Source organism: Aplysia californica, unplaced genomic scaffold (genome assembly GCF_000002075.1).
Source record: "Aplysia californica isolate F4 #8 unplaced genomic scaffold, AplCal3.0 scaffold00163, whole genome shotgun sequence".
Classification (NCBI taxonomy): Eukaryota; Metazoa; Mollusca; class Gastropoda; order Aplysiida; family Aplysiidae; genus Aplysia; species Aplysia californica.
Window position 1 is genome coordinate 254,886 of NW_004797433.1, and position 16,359 is coordinate 271,244.

Here is a 16,359-nt window from a genome sequence, read left to right on the forward strand (position 1 = left end):
TCATGTTGGTCTTTTCGGAATAGGAGGGGGGACAGCATTGGTCCTAGATGGGACAGGGGGTGGGGCCAGAGGGGCGGGGTCAGCTACGTCAACAGGTCTAGGTGGTGGGGGAGGAGGCGGAGCTTCTGAGGGACAACTCATTGGAGGTGGGGGAGAAGGAGGTTTTATGCTCGGGGGAGATGCATCAGGTGGGAGCGGGGGTGGGCTGATGCTAGGGGCCTGAGGTGTGTGCAGATCTGAAGGCAAAGCAGCGAAGGCTTCACCTCCAGTGCTAACGAAAGGCTCCTGGCTGTTGCTGTTGTTCTCATTACTTACATCTGTCTTGGCGATATTCGCTGCACTTCCACCTGACCCATCCAAAGCAAACTGAACCGGGGATTGCCTCGGTATACGACTTGTATCAAATGGGTCGGAAAATGCTGACTGCGAATTATCTTGTCCCTTTTTAGTAGCAAAGCTCGTGTCAAAAGGATCTGAAGAGGACTTACTGTTTAACTGGTCTGCAGACAAATCTACCGTCTGCTTAACAGCCGGGTTGCTGAAATTAGGACCAAAAACACTCCCAGGGAAAGCCAGCCCTTGGGGTTTGACGAATGAAGTATCAAAAGGATCAGCTTCTAACGGGTTTGTATCTACCATGCTATTCTCTCTGTCTAATATATGGGCAGCATTTTCATTTTTCCCATCGTTCACAAATGATGAGTCAAATGGGTCGGGGGCTGAAGGGTTGTTAGTTTTGTTTGAGGATGGGGCAGACGGTCGAGAGGGTCGGGCAGGGGGGACTGGAGCAGGGAGGGGGGTGGGGGAAGGGGACGCAGAGACTGGCCTGGCACTAGGGGGTGGGGGTGCGGGGCGGGCAGAAGGGGGCGGAGGGGCGGGTCTAGAAGCAGGGCCGGGGAGAGTGGGCATGACCAAAACGCTGCCTGGTCGCTTGTTTGGGGCAGGCGGCAAGGACTGCGAGAGTCCCTGTACAGGGCTATCTACGATACAACTTTGAACATCTCTTCGCGGGGCCGGCCTTGGTCTGGCTATTGGCGCAGACAGACCGGGGTCCTTGACTTCTGGTGCTGCTGTCATCTTCACCAGCTTTGAATCATCTGTGGGGCTGTCCTGACTGCGTTGCTTAGGGATTGGCCGCTGTTGGACAGAGTCTGGGGTCGAATCCTCCAACAGCTCATTTGAGGTCTTGCTACGGGGAACAGGCTTAGGAACGAGCTGACTAGAATCGGAAGCTGCAGGGAGCAAAGAAATTTTTGGTAAACCTGAATGTGTCTGAAAGTTTTTGTTTCAAGCAAATAAGAAACAAATGTTCCTCTTTGACTTACCTGCTCCCAAAGTTACATCTGTGTCAGTTGCGCTTTTATTATTAAATCACAAAATGAACCAACACAATATCTGCATTGGTATTTTTTCAAAAGGGGAAGCAGGTTTTCAACTTCCCTTCTACTGGCATGATTGCTCCTCTCAGCCTTTTCATTTTTTCCCGCTGTTCACAAATGACGAGTCTCGTTTATTTTCAGCAGGAAGTATTATAGTGAAAGTTGAGAGCGGACTTGAACATGGCTTTCCCTTAACATTCAAACTTTTTAGATTTTAGATCTGTACACCGTTCCCACATCTGAATAAGTAGAATCACACAACAATAACAACTGCTGCAATTCAGATCATACTTATTCATGACAAAAGAGGATCTAATTAGTTATACTAATAGAGATATCTGGTCCATTAACTATATTGCTCTTAGGCTAAGTAGATAAAATAAATGACATTGATATCTAACATCTCAAACACAAATTATTCGATGTTTTTGAAAGACACCAAAGAATCTGTTTATCCTTCAAATTCAATAGTGCCAGGAAACATTTCACCTCATGCATATTGCATGAAATCTTGAGTGATGTAAGTGATAATAACGTGAACAGTGATAATAGTGATGATCTGCAGTTGATCATGAGTTGGGAAAGGAAAGAAATCATTCAGGTTTTGAAAAAAAAGAGTAAAATACACTTTAGTATACTTCGACATATTTTGAAACTGTACATTATGTCTGACCACGACAGAGCAAGTACTAAAAAAAACTTTCTAACTCTGAAGTTTAACTGACATCTTCGGTATGTGGTTGGAAACAGCTTACCGCTACACCACAAACACCAATAGGCAGGAAGACGTTGACTGATAATATCAGCATACCAACAAGCCCCTACCCTAGAATTACACAGTTCTATCTGCGCAGTACCTAGTTTTGAGAAATTTGATGTAAAAAATTTAGAGTTTCACAAAATGTCAAGCTATTTCAAATATCTTGATAACGACAGCGAAGAATCATATGATTTTGATAGAGTAGATGGAACATTTGTTTATTTTGACCTCACAATTTCAGTAACTCAAAATGGCAAAAAATGTTAGATAGAACATTGTAACTCTAAGGTATCCAAGTGAGTACCTACCACTGGAAAGGTTCGTCTCTGACCGAGATGGAGCGAGAGGAGGAGGGAGTGAGACTGCGGCACCCGAGTCATCGGAGGAACCAGAAGCCCCCTCGTCGTTGGGCACAGCCATCAGCTTTTCTATAAGAGCCTGGGCTTCCTCAATGCTGCTGGCATGGCCGTGGTGTGTCACGTTGGTGGGGAGGCCAATCTGGCCAATCTACACAAACACATAAGACGAGAAAACGTCAGGAATCATCTGAGAAAACGATTTTTGCAATTTTCTAAAGAACTAAAACGTTAAGGGGGTTGGGCTACAATAATTTTGATTTGTCCTAATTTTCAAATCTCATTGATACTTCATACATTTGTTTGTAAGTGTATAGTGCTCGCAATTTCAGAGGAATTTGTCTGCAGATCAACAATTGTGCTTGCGAGAGGCTGTAAACAGTTCAAAATAAATGGAACAGGATTTTTCTCAGCTTCAGTTTTTTCTACTCATGTACCTGACAAAACTTTATAAACTGAAATACTCCAAATTTCCTTTCATGCTAGCTAATATATGATATTAATTCTCATGGCCATTTTCAAAGACATTGTGCTAAAGATTAGTGAGAAATTTGATACACTAGATTACATCATTTTGCAGGCCCGAGACCCCAATCTGACCCAGTGTAGGAACCCGATTGGATTGAAGGGTCGAAGAGTCCAACAGAATATCTTAGTTAACCCCTCTTATTACGATGAAATCACCCAGAACTGTATTTCAGCAGTACGGTAAAAAGTTTTGATGTCTCAGTATCGTGAGTAGGAAAGCAAACTAGTCTATGACACGACTTACAGGTTTGCTGGCAGGCTTCTTGATCTTGGCTTTCTCCGACGGTGCGGGCCGTAGGGGCTGTCTCATCTTTGTAGGCGCAGCAGCCGCTGGCCTGTCCGGACCGCCTGAAGGTAGCATCACGCAATAGAATATAGTCAAACTTTCAATTTAGGAAACACCACTTTAGAAAATGTATCCATAACACCAAAAAAGGCAAAAGAAAATTATCAGCAAAAATTATCTTTTCGACAATTAATCCTTTGAACCCTCATCACTGGTACATCGGTGGCGCGTAGAATTGCCCGTAGACCTATTCACTGGTACAGTGGTGAGCGAGATCCTGTCTCTAAACCGGCCCGCCTGGGACAAAATGCAGGTAGGAAACCGTGTTTACTACAAAGGACGTTACTGATTATTTTGAAGATCTTTCTGAATTAGATGCTAGTAAGGACGAGAACTACCCAGAGTGGGGGTAATGTGATTCTGACAATCACATGAATGTTAGTAACATATCGCTCAGGGGCTCAGGCAGAGGGGGATGGTAGCATCAGGAGGTCAGGGCTCAAAGGGTTAAAGTAATTAGATGAAAATGCAAAGAATGAAGAAAGGAAAAGTATGACCATTACACAACCCCCCCCCCCCCAACTATTTTGGTACAGATACAAGTCTGTACAAGGAACTAAAACTAAACATACAACATGAAAAGCCCAATAGAAAGGGGAAAAAAGGTATAACCAGTCTGATTAGAGAATATTATCACCCAAAATAAAAATACATTTGTTTATACCTAAGTCAAACTGAAATAAGATGACTAAAGTTTAGGAAGACGGAAAGCGGAGGTAGGAATGGCCAGTCATCTAAAAAGTTGAGTCAAACCTGGTCCAGTCATGGGTGCAGCTGGGGCAGCAACCGCTGCTGAGGCCGGCCGTGGAGGGCCTCCGGGGGGTCTCTGAGGCGGGGGAGGTCTGGACGGGGGTGCGCTCGGGCGAGCAGGAGGCTGTTTGCTCTGGGGAGAATCCGTCAGGACAGTGTACAAATTTGTCAGGTGACTACCATTTGTCTTACGGGCCCTCAATATCACATTTTTATAATCAAATAATTAAAGAGTAAGTCAAACTAGGCACAAAATTCATCCTCATTTTTATTTTGAGAGTTTCGTACAAGGAAAAGTGGATGAATAATATGATGAATATAGTTATCTAATTGAACAAGAGAGAAAAAAACAAATTGTAAAGAAACACTGTATTTAAGCAAAAAGTTCTTACGAGTCATATGTCAACTGGCAGAGGAGAGAGGGAGGGACAACAATAGCTAGCTTAACAACTGCTAACTTAGCCTACCAATGGCAAATCTAGTCTACAATACTGGAGATTAACTTCAACACTTAATTAACATAAAAAAAAACCCAACATTCTCCTCCACCTCAAAACTCAGCTTGTATCTCAAGGCCCCCCCCCCCCCCCCCAAAAAAAAGGCCAAACTGTGACTCACACATTAAAAACAAACTTGTTTGTCAGTTCGTTCCTATTTGAAGGCATTACTGTACTGTGGTTTGGAATGAACTGTTCAGGCATTCATTTTGGGGTGCAATATGTCTCTCCACCTATAGGCCTATTTTGCTTGTGCTATGAAATTCGGGCAACTTTTCTCCCCAGGGTCAATACCGATTGCTGTGACAAGTATTTCCACACTTTCTCTGTACAAAGCATTTCCCAATTTTCCCTCTGTGTTATATCATAATGACTTTGTTTTGAAAAGAAAAAGCCATGTCATCAGGAACTTCAAAATCTTTGGCTTTCAGCAGTCCTCTTGTTTCCTCAATCGAAGTTGGGTGTCTTGGGTGAGCTTTATTTCTCTGGTTATCCATGGATTGTTTAACTGAAATGTACTCTCTAGGGAAGTCCATTTGCATTTTTTTCAATTCAAGTACAATGATGAGTGCAGGCTTTTTGTTAGGCTCCTCCCTATGCCTCTTTTTGCACAGCTCTTTCAGTAGCTGGCTCTGAAAATCATACTGTGCATCGTCTGTGTATATGTGTGGGACTGTGAAATCCATTTTTTTGTCAGTATTTTAGTTATGTCAATGTCCATGGAACAGGTTTTCAGCAGTTACTTTTTGGCAGATAGCTGCACTTCCACTGTGTTGAAAATTCATTTTTCTAATGAAGCACAACCCTAAAACCAGCAGGCGATGGTGCCGTGGTAAAAAACTTTGTTAAGTATGTGGTAAACACATTCTGACTGTCCTGTTCAACAAGCTCAACAAATCCAACTGATGAAAAAGACTGACAAGCACATTAGGTTTCTCGCTTAGCTTCACACACCTATCAGTGAATGCGACACACTTTTCAAGTTCTAAGCACACTTTAATTAAAGTGCCCTAAGATTAGAGTAGCAACAAAGAAAAAAGCACTCTTGAACACCAGCAGTGATGCCCTTTCTATCATTACTTATCATTTAAATTCCTTTTGATCACCCCCCCTTCCCCCCACACACAAAGACACATTCTTCCTCTCGACTCTCACCTCCCCTGTAGGAGCTGGAGAGGCTCTGAGTGGCTGCATCGCCTCCTTGACCACTGACTGACCACTGTCCCAGGAGGCGGCAGCTGGACTCCTACTCCCTGACCTGTGTGTAGGGGAGCTTTTTAGTGGACGGCCGGGTACAGGGGGCCCACCTGGGATGTCAGAAGTGGTCAGCTGGTCAGACCCAGGAGCAGGACTGTGCTGACCTGAAAAGAATAAAGAGATGAAATGAAAATGCTCAGATAGCTTTTTCTATTCAAGATAGTTTTTCGTAAACAAGAGGACTTCAAAGGGCTAAAGAGAGTAAATGTGTGGTATTGTGGTGAAATCACCCATTTGTCAAAATAATGAAATTGAAGAATCCGACATTTTTTTCGCCCATTGGACAATATTTTATGGAATACCGGGGGAGCGAGGGACCTTATATGTCCATTTAATAATAATAACACAAATAAGTGTGAATTTTACTAAAAAACTTTGATCACAAACACAAAAAATATAAATTTGCAGTATCCACAGGTTAGTGCCAATCTCTTTCCCTTCCTCAGCCACCAGGGTTTTCTTTCAGGTTGCACCAGACTGCTTACAGGGCGCTGTGGGGATATGGTGTCTACTTTTCTCCCAAGACCGCTCCTTCAGTTGACAGATCAGAGAGAAAGATCGATGGGCAGAATACTGCAAGATCGAACAAAAGGTGTCCCCCCTGTATCAGAAAGCCATTGATATATGAGTAGGACCTAACCATCAAGGGAGTTGCACCCCCTGTCGATGGGACAGTCGAGTATTTTTATTCCATGGTCAGCCTGGGTAGGAAAAAATCAGGAAGAAAAAGGAGAGAAGAAAGATGAAACACTGAAGAAAATGTATCTTATGTGTACGAGGGCAGATGCTGACAGGTGACACTGCACCAATGGAGGGGGTCGCAACTGCCACTGGTGGAGCAGTGGGTTTATTTATTACTTTAAACATCACAAGAAGAGACAGGGTAAGAAACAAAACCATGAAGGAACAAGTTGGCTCAACTCCCAGCTTGCAATACATAGAGAAATACCAAATTAATTGGTTTGGGCACCTGACAAAATAACCACCAGACAGTATAGCAGTCAGAGCATATAACCGGTAATCAGATTGAAACAAAAGAAGGGGCAGACCCAGGAAAAGATGGATAGAGGGGGTCAGAGAAAGATTAGTCAAGCACAACATAACCATGCAACAAGCGATACAACAAAGAGGAGAAAGACATTTGCTTCTCCCCTCAACACCGCAAGGTAACATAGGTCCGGAAAAGTAAAGTAAAAGTAAGTAAACCCACAGGGAGAAACTGATCAACAAAGCGGTCAAGCTCCACTTACTTGTTGGTGTATTTCTGCCGGATGACGGTCGCGGGTCCAGAGGAGCATCCAGTGCTGAGGCCACTTCTGCATCAGCCAGTTCTTCAGCCTCACCTGTGCCGGGCAGGGAAGACATTATAAACAAAGAAGTAGGGCTTTAGTTTTAGTAGTTTTAACGGCGCTCACAACTGCTTAAGGTCTTATGAGCACCAAGGGGAGGATGTCAACAGAGAAGTCAATACAGGGAATCAGGCCCACTCTGCTCACCTCTCTGGCTTCAACATCACAAAGTCTGCTTCGACTATCAAGGCACCCCAGAAATAGCAGGCCACATGAGTGTGACAAACATACAAAAGAAGCAGAGGAAAATGACAACAGTAAGGATTAGGAAAGAAAAAGCAGCAGTTCCCTGTTGCAGTTCAGGCACAGTTATAAGCATGACATTGATGAATCAGCCCATTTACAATTTTACAGAGCATAAGAACATGTTAATGTCCCCCCCATTGGGAATGGCATAAAGACACTTAGGTCAGTAGCACTGCCCTGGGAGTTAGAAGTAGGACTTGTGTACTTGCATTTACATTTGGAAATTTTGCTCTCATATGACTTTATGCAGTCGCTTGCCCTAAAAAACTCTTACTGAATTAAAAAAAAAATAAAAAAATAAAAATAAAAATAAATAAATAAATTTAAAAAAACAAAAATCAAATCGAAGCCAAAGGTCATATTTCAAACTTCAATCAGTACAATGATTAAATAGGGAACCAACAGAATGTTGTTACATAATACAGAATAGTATTACATCACACTGTCAAATACATTATTAGTGGTTCAAATTTTGCCTTTTACACTCAAACAAACGGATCAGTTTCTCTGCAGCATTTTCAGTTAATTAGATCGTGGTACTATCAGCTGTAGTATGAGTCAAGAGATTCTCAGGTAGTACATTATATCACTCACACGATGATCACTCACATAAGGAAAAGATTTACAGGTCCTAAATTTTTCTCTTGCATATAAAACACACTTATAGTGAAATCCATACATAACGAAAAGATTTCCTAGTCCTGTCGATTTCGTAAAGCACATGCTTGACTATATTAAAGAAAAAGAAAGCATTTTTAAGTAGGTGTGGAATGGTATGGGTTATCTTCTGCTGTTCAATTGACAAAGCAGTAAGCATTATACCGCTTTGCCTGGGCGGTAGACACTGAGAAAGTATATTGCACAAGTGTACCCCCCCCCCCCCCCCACCCCCCGATCTTGACTTCCTTGATGTGTTCTAAAGGAGAGACATGGTCAATGCATTTGGAATCAAGGAAAGTGTAAGAAACATCTTTATATCTTACTTAGGCATTGATATCTCTATATTCAATTAATATGTAAACGAACATTATACTGAGATCAAATAACTTGAAGAGAAGTTACAACTTAACAACTAATTGGTTTTTTTGTCCTCCCAATTTGGAAAAATACATGATTTTGGTCAATAAATTTTATGTTCAAAAAGTATTACAGCACATAGGGACATTTAAAAACTCAAATGAAAACAATGAATGGATATCTCCCTATTAGAAACTAAATAAAAACCAAAACAACGAATGATCAATAATTCCTCTCCCCTCCCCCTCCCGCCCCCAAGACACTAAAAACTCAACAAAGGACGGATCTCCTTGACCCCCTCTACAGTCCATTACCTTCGTCTATGTCAAACTCCATGGAGGGAATGCTGAAGTCATCCCCCAGCAGGGAGTTGCTGAACTGGTTGAACATTGGCGCAGTGTTGCTGGAGCACAGGTTGAGCTCTTTCTCTATCTCCTCACGCCAATCCTGGGTCTTGAGTCTCACTTGCACCTGGCTTCCGGCAAACTGATGGGAGCAGAGCGGTATCATGAAAGGAAAAGATACGGCAACATCAGGCAGTTAAACAACTAACTGCACAATAAGAAGACTTCTTTGATTTTTTAAGTCTTTGCTAGTGAGACAAATATTTCCATCATTCACTTTCAGATCTGGGCTTTCTTCTGTATTTCTAAGAATTATTTTACTGCATACATATGTAAAAGAAGTCTGTGGAAAAAGCACATCCTTGCCTATTTTAATATGTTTACATTCATTGTACTTTCCCTTAATTTTTACAGCAGCATTTTGGTCCCAGCAAAGATTGCTAATAATTCTTACATCCTTTTTATTTACATCTATATCTTCCGGAACTTTAGATTGTTCGTCACGTTTAACTTGGTCAAAAGCCGTTGAGTAATTAATTAGATATATATAAAGATCCTACTGCATTTCAATACATATTTTAATTTGCATGGTTAGGGTGAGTATTGCATTCCGGCTACCTTTATGAGGAACAAAGCTAACAAACCATAACATATCATATTGAATAGAAGAATGTTCTGAGAGAATTCTGAGTATGTAGACACACTTCCTCTCTAAGATACTATCCCACATCAGCCCAGGAGACGGGACAAAGACAAGCAAGCTGACCTCCTGTTGATCAAACTGCAAGGCTTCCAGGGCACACTGACCCCTCTGGTACAGAACCCACATGTCCGAGCCCACAAATCTGAAGGGAAAAAATCAACATAAAAAATGTAATAAAAATTTTCAAAAGCCTAACTTTAACTCTTTTTATCCTAGCCGTACCCCCACGAACTCTGTACCAGTCCTGGGGCCGCTGCGCCGTATGCGTCAGAAGTCAGTGCGTATAGTTCAAAGTGCTATATTTCTTACATTTTCTTTAAGGTTTTAAGGAAATTTGGCAGTTATGTTAGAAATTGAATGTAGTTTTTGTAAATGTATGTTGTTAGGAAATACACCAATAGCACAATGTTGATTTTGAGGTGTATTCCACCCTCGAACTTGACCCTGATTGCCGCGCCCACGACGTCCCATTGGATTTTATAGATCTAGATCTAGCCCTACCCATTGAGCACGAATTCCAGTACTGACCCCTTCACCATGATCTGAATCGCTATTAGATGAGTTTAAGTCCTGTTTCTTATTTTCCACAACGGAATTTACGGCACTTATTTCTGAGTCACTTTCATCAAATTAGTATCATTCCCCCTCACTACCCAGCGCCACTTCAAAAAGTACTTCGTTGGTCGTGAAAGTGCGTTTTCGAGACATCTTTTAAGATTCTACACTCATCAAAAACAAAGAAACCACTATTCATTGGAAAATTAAAATATTCAGGCAGAGCTAGCATTGGCGTATTTGCGTATTTTGGTAATTACAAGCAGAACTAGCTTCTTTGACGTGACCGTATCGCTGTTCCGAGAATACTCGTAGCCCGGACTGGTCCTCGTTACGAGTATACTCGTAGCCCGGATAAAAAGAGTTAACTTTTAAAGTTTGAATAATAAAGAGACATACCAACACCCTTTAGTGCAAGGAAAAAAGCAAGACACAAAGAACAGAGGGAAAAAAAAGTAGGAATCTAGTGGTGTCACTCTTGAATCATTCCCTCCGACATTTCCATCAAAAGTGTATACTAGATGAGATTGGTGAGCAAACCTTCATCTCACAGTGTTACCTCTTAGAAGAGCAACACAATATGACACTTACAGCAAAGTAAACTGATGGGTTGTTGACGGGTGCTCTGGTGTGGTTTGCTTATCCTTCCTATGAAACATCTATCATGATTATCTCCTCTCCTCCTTTTTCGTGTTTGTTACTCTCTTGTAACACCTCTAATCTTCGGCACCTATATGACCTTATTGTGTTGCAAGTGTCGTGAAAAGTTTATTAAAATTAAAAAAGAAAAGCAAAATGCTGCAGAAATGTTTTTATATTTAAAACTCACCTGACGATGATGATGTCTCCCACTTCATTAAACTTGGCCACAATCTCATTAACTGTCTCATCTGACAGCTCTCCGCCGTCAGCCATGGACACGATGACTGTCCCGTCAGGCGGTCCCTGTTCGCTGACCACCTGATTCAGCACCGCACTCTTCTTGTCCTCCTCTAGGACTGGAGTCTCCACATCAAACAACGCCATAACTGGTCTGTGGAAAAGTTTTGTTTTGTTTTAGTAAAACTTTTACACTACTTATGACATACTAGCAAACGTAAAAAAGAAAGAAGACAGATAAGGACGATAGATATTTGATAGAAAAGAAATAGCAAAGCACACCAGAGCACCCACCAACCACCCACTGCGGGAAAGGGGAAAACAATCATACGTCTCCAAACATGACAATGATGCATGTTATTAATGAGGTCACAGGAATATTATAGCCCAAAAATGTCCCATTTTTGTGTACTTAATTGTCAAGAAAAGGAAAGAAAAATGTCAGAAAAAAGCTGCGTTTTGGATTTTTGTTTGTTTGTTTATTTGAGTAAGAAGAAGCATGTTTTGGTACACACTTAAATTTATTTTTGGTCTATTCATTCTTTACAAAGATATTTTATTTTCTCTTAGATTGAGTATTTTCAGTTTTAGTTTGAGTAAAAAAAGCATATCAACACAAAGAGTCAGGATAAAAAAGGCAGGTTAGGCAGAAAGAAACAACAGTGAGGCCGGGGTGGGGGGGTGGGGGGGGGGGAGGACCAGGTAATCTCTCTAAAATTACCATGGTAACAACCTACACGACAGGAACCATCAGATCAACTTCATAAACATGGTAGATAAAGTTCCTTTTACAGTGTGATGATCTTTCGGTCGTTCCAAGTGCCAGACAGACAAACAACTTCATTAATTCAAACATTAATCCATTCAAATAACTTCAATCAGACAAACAACTTCAATCCGGAAAATAGCTTCAATCCTTCGGCCAAATTATTTCACCCATTCCGCCAAACAATTTAATTCATTCGGCCAATCACCTGTGGTCCGAAGTGCGCAGCTCAGCTCTAGCGTACAGCAACAGTTTCACCTGTTTCTCTCTCTCTTCCGGATCATCATCTAGAACAGTAACAAAGGGACATTCTAATAAACTGACAGGTAACAGAAAACAAATTCACATTGCCATTTTCAAAACAATGGCTCTAAGTATTAAATCTACAAAAGGAAGCTTATGACATCAAAGGAAAATATTGATTACATATGTTGTCTACATTATAACTCTTCTAAGGCTAAAAAATTTTTTCTGTAGTGTATAGGGATATACTGAAACTTCTTGATATTTTAATACACACCTAAGAGAAGATTTTTTTAAATAACCAAAAACAACATAGCAAAAATGAACTTATTGAATGAATCCTAAGTGACTCTTACTCAACACTCAAAACTCAAATGTCTTTCACAGTACACCATCATATTTTTAAACCTTAGTGCTGTAAGTACAGACAAATATAATCTTTTTTTAAATACCTGAACCCAAAAACCCCAAACAAACAAACACTTTATCTTAAGATCACATTAACCTAATCACAATGGTGAGAAAAATTTGGTGCATTAGCTAAAAAGATATGATTAGTAATGAAGAAGAGTGTTGCAAGTATTCTGAACACAACAGAAGCACACTGACAAAGAAAAAGAACCAACAGGAGCTTGGAACATCCCCCCCTCTAAAAAAAACAAACCAACAAAACAGCATAAAAAAACTACCCTAAAGACCAATACCAACAAAATTTATTTAACAGCCCAGAAATGAACTACAGCATGTATATAAGTATTTAATTCACAGCAACAGGTGAGTAAGGACCTTGTCAAAACCGTCATCATTACCCTCTGAGAGTCTCTTCACCCTCCACAGCACCCGGTCTGTCCAGGCAGGTGTCCTGCACTTCTCACTGGTGTCGTAGTCATCGCTAAAAGTGTCGTATTTGTAAGTTGGTGCAAAGTCTGTCTTGCCCTCATTGAAGCCTTTAAAAGCCTGATTTAAAAAAATTGTACAAAAAGAAAAATGAAACATCAATTACTTCTTCTCCGAAATCATTATTAAAAAAATGTGTTTTTTTGTCTTCAGTTTCAGTAAGGAGAAGTGCATCAACAGCTATTTAGTGAAGAGAAAAAACAGTCACAAACAATGGAGGCTAGCAGTTCAACAGGCATGGTGTCCACCTGTCAACTTGGAGTTCCATGTTGTTTTCTTCTCTCGTTTTTCTGACTCCTTTGTATTACTTGTAGCTCGCAAAATATGGTATATAGATGGTTTGATCAAAAGAATAGCTGCAGAGCTAGCAATTAACAAAATATATCTTCTAAAGACTTAGTCTTCCAAGGAAGAAAGTGAAACAAGGCCAAAAAAGTACATGACAGATCTGGTTAAAAAACAAATGCACAAAAATGTAACCCCCCAAAAAAACCCCAACAAACAAACAACCCACCAACAAAACAACAACCCCACCAAAAAAATAAATAAATAGAAGACAAAATTCCGATCTAGTACAAAAGATCCCCCCCACGCCCTTCAAATCTTGGTACACAAAAAAGCAACAGTATCATCATTGCTCACATTCCCCTGTGCCCTCTGTGCATTGAGCTGATCCATCTCCTGAAGGGCGCCCCAGTTCTCGCTGCTCACGAGGCTCTTCACTTCATCTCCCGCCAGGTCGATGCGGTAGTTAAAGTCTCCACACCAAAAAACGCAGTCATGCGACAAAACACTACGGCCCTGAGGAAACAATGAATCCATATTGTTGGAAAGAAAATCAGCATAATAACCTCCCTGTGAACAACTAAAAAACAAAAACAAAGACCCCCAACTAAACGGGTCATTCGGGTCATAGTAGAGAGAGTCGTAACAGCAACATTTTATCAGGAAAAGAGAAGAATGACAGCAACTCTGAGAAGAAATAGAAGGAGCAAACGGCACTGACATAACAGCTTTGAGAAAATTGGGATATGAAAACAAAAGTGACTTAAAACATTTGAAAAGAACATTTCGATAGTAATCTCATTGTTCTAAAAGAAAGATAAAGCTTTCCCTTTTCACTTCACTTTTCTTCTTCAAAGGCTTTTGTGCAAGAAACTTTTATTCACATTCTGCACACTACTTATAATGAACATAAAAAGTCTTTACACCACACAGCTCTCTTCAGGACAAAAGTAGAAACACATTGGTCTTTAAAGAAGTGATCAGTACAATGCAGCAGGTTTTTGAACATCAATGGTCAATGCATTTTGAAAAAACTGACATAAATATTATGTAATCTTGACAATACACCTCAGCACAAAACAACTGATATAAATATTATTAGTGACCTCTAAATATATTTCTAAAAGCTAGCAGTTGCAACAATAGTGAATGCACAGGCATATTATAGCAACCATAAATTTGTTCCTAACTTGACAAAAAATTCACATAGAAATGTTTTTGTTTTTTTTCCAACTCAATTTACTTGAAGCATAATCAACAAGCATTGAGAACTTTTCTAAAAAAAAACATGTGTTTGAACATTCATGCTTCTTCTATAGGCCCACTCGTCCAATTGTTAGTGATACAGAAACATGAATAACCTCAACACTGACAAAGCCTTAGTTATTGAAAACATAACCACAATTCACATGCACCATATGTGGTCCAGTTTTAATTTATTGGAGCAGAGCCAATAAAAGCAGCATGCAGTTAATACTCTGGAATAGAAGCTGACAAGGCAGATAAACAGAGTCGTGTGTTGCCAGCCAATTTTTTTTAAGAACACAGTGGTGGCAAACTCGAAAAAAGTTAAATTATTTGTTGACTAAAGAAAATAGACCTCTCTGACTATCAATACTATCATCTCATTACTTCTATCTCCTAATAGAATGAAAGATTTTTCTAACAGTTGGAGATGTAGGAGCAGGAGAAACCTCAACATTGACAAAGTCTCGGTCATTACAAATACAAACACGACTCATATGCCCTAAACGAGATCAGGTATGAACATGGCTATCTATGCAATACCGATAAAAGCAGGATACAGTTTATGTTCTGAAATACAAAGCTGACAGAATAGAGAAACACCCTTATAGGTCTTTGCTTGGACATTTTCTAGAAAGTTCAAGAACGAGAATTTTCTGAATTGTTGAAACGGCAAGAAGCTTATGTTGACGCAGATTTTCGTCTCATTCCTTCCATCGTTTTAGAACAATTGAAAATTCTGTTAAACGATACAGCAATGTTTTTAACAAATATAAAAGTAGACAAATCCTCAGCTCTTGAGAGCATAATCACAATGCACATGAACGATATGAGGTCAGGTCTAAAGATGGCTCTCTGAGTGGTTTGAATAAAAGCAACATGCAGTTCTAGAATACATGCTAGCAGGGGGGAGAAATAGGGCTGTGTACCTTAGGGGAAGACATTGCAAGCCGAATCCTGCTACAAACTGTATCGTTTGCAAAGTGGCCAACTCAGCAAAAGTCTATTTAGCAGCAGACAGAAAAAAACAAACAGACTTAACTTTTGATTAAGTACTTCTTTACTATATTATAATTAAAGAGTCTTCATCTTATTTCTTTCATTTCTTCTAAGATAAAATTATGTACACATATTATGATGTTGAGCATAAGTGATAAAGTCCAATGATTAGACACAGGAGGATATTTTTGGAACGACAGAGCTAGCCAGATTGACCTTGTCTCAACTTAAACCTACTGATTGTCATTTCACTGAAAAGTTTTACTAACCTCATGAAGACCCCAGTGGAAAAACCAGACAAATCACTTTAAAAAAAATTGGAAATTCAACGTTCAAAAGTCCATATCTCACAGTGCATAAAGTAAACCTTTTACATATACAAAAGCACATGACTCCGAAGGGTTATCCATGGGATCATTTGAGGAGAAGAAAGTTCAATTTTTAAAGAAAGCAAGAAGGACAAAAATTCAGTGAAAAAAAATTGTAGCTTGTCTGGTATTTCCACTGGAGCCTTCTCATACTTGTCAAACAGGCGAGTGGTTTACTTAAATTCTTTTTTTTTTTCCATGAAGACATGCAATGTCCTGCTAGACCCACTCTGGCTATTTCAAAGGTGGGTTTATCAGGGATGGGAAAAAAACATTCCCAAGAGGACCAAAAAAAATTCAGATCCCATTCTGAATTAAGAAACAAATCTTCCATATGTTGGCCAGCTTCATCAGTCAACTGAGCAACTGTAGGCAGCTGATCCTTCTGTAAGTTAAATTACTTTAGGGATGAATAAAGGAGAGGGAAAACTTGACAATGGATCACAACAGGTTTGCTGCACGTGAAAGGAATTGGATAATGAACACACAAACATAGCCCTCATTAAAGAAATATGTCAGTTTTTTGTAAAAGATACCATCTGCTTGGAACAAAACAATTTCCTTCCAGCTGAAAAGACATTTGAAACAAT

General features: G+C 40.1%; 1 protein-coding gene across 1 annotated transcript in view; it reads right to left on the minus strand.

Moving 5' to 3' along the window:
* The window catches only part of LOC101861437 (synaptojanin-1), a gene marked incomplete at its 5' end in the record, with an annotated part of 40,366 nt that continues 24,007 nt past the window's right edge, over positions 1-16,359 (minus strand). Inside the window, 12 exon segments of the mRNA XM_013082186.1 lie at positions 1-1,232; positions 2,448-2,646; positions 3,268-3,371; positions 4,123-4,252; positions 5,772-5,977; positions 7,124-7,216; positions 8,800-8,971; positions 9,596-9,674; positions 10,917-11,120; positions 11,941-12,019; positions 12,785-12,932; positions 13,515-13,673. Of these exon segments, the coding sequence (XP_012937640.1) occupies positions 1-1,232; positions 2,448-2,646; positions 3,268-3,371; positions 4,123-4,252; positions 5,772-5,977; positions 7,124-7,216; positions 8,800-8,971; positions 9,596-9,674; positions 10,917-11,120; positions 11,941-12,019; positions 12,785-12,932; positions 13,515-13,673 (2,805 nt within the window).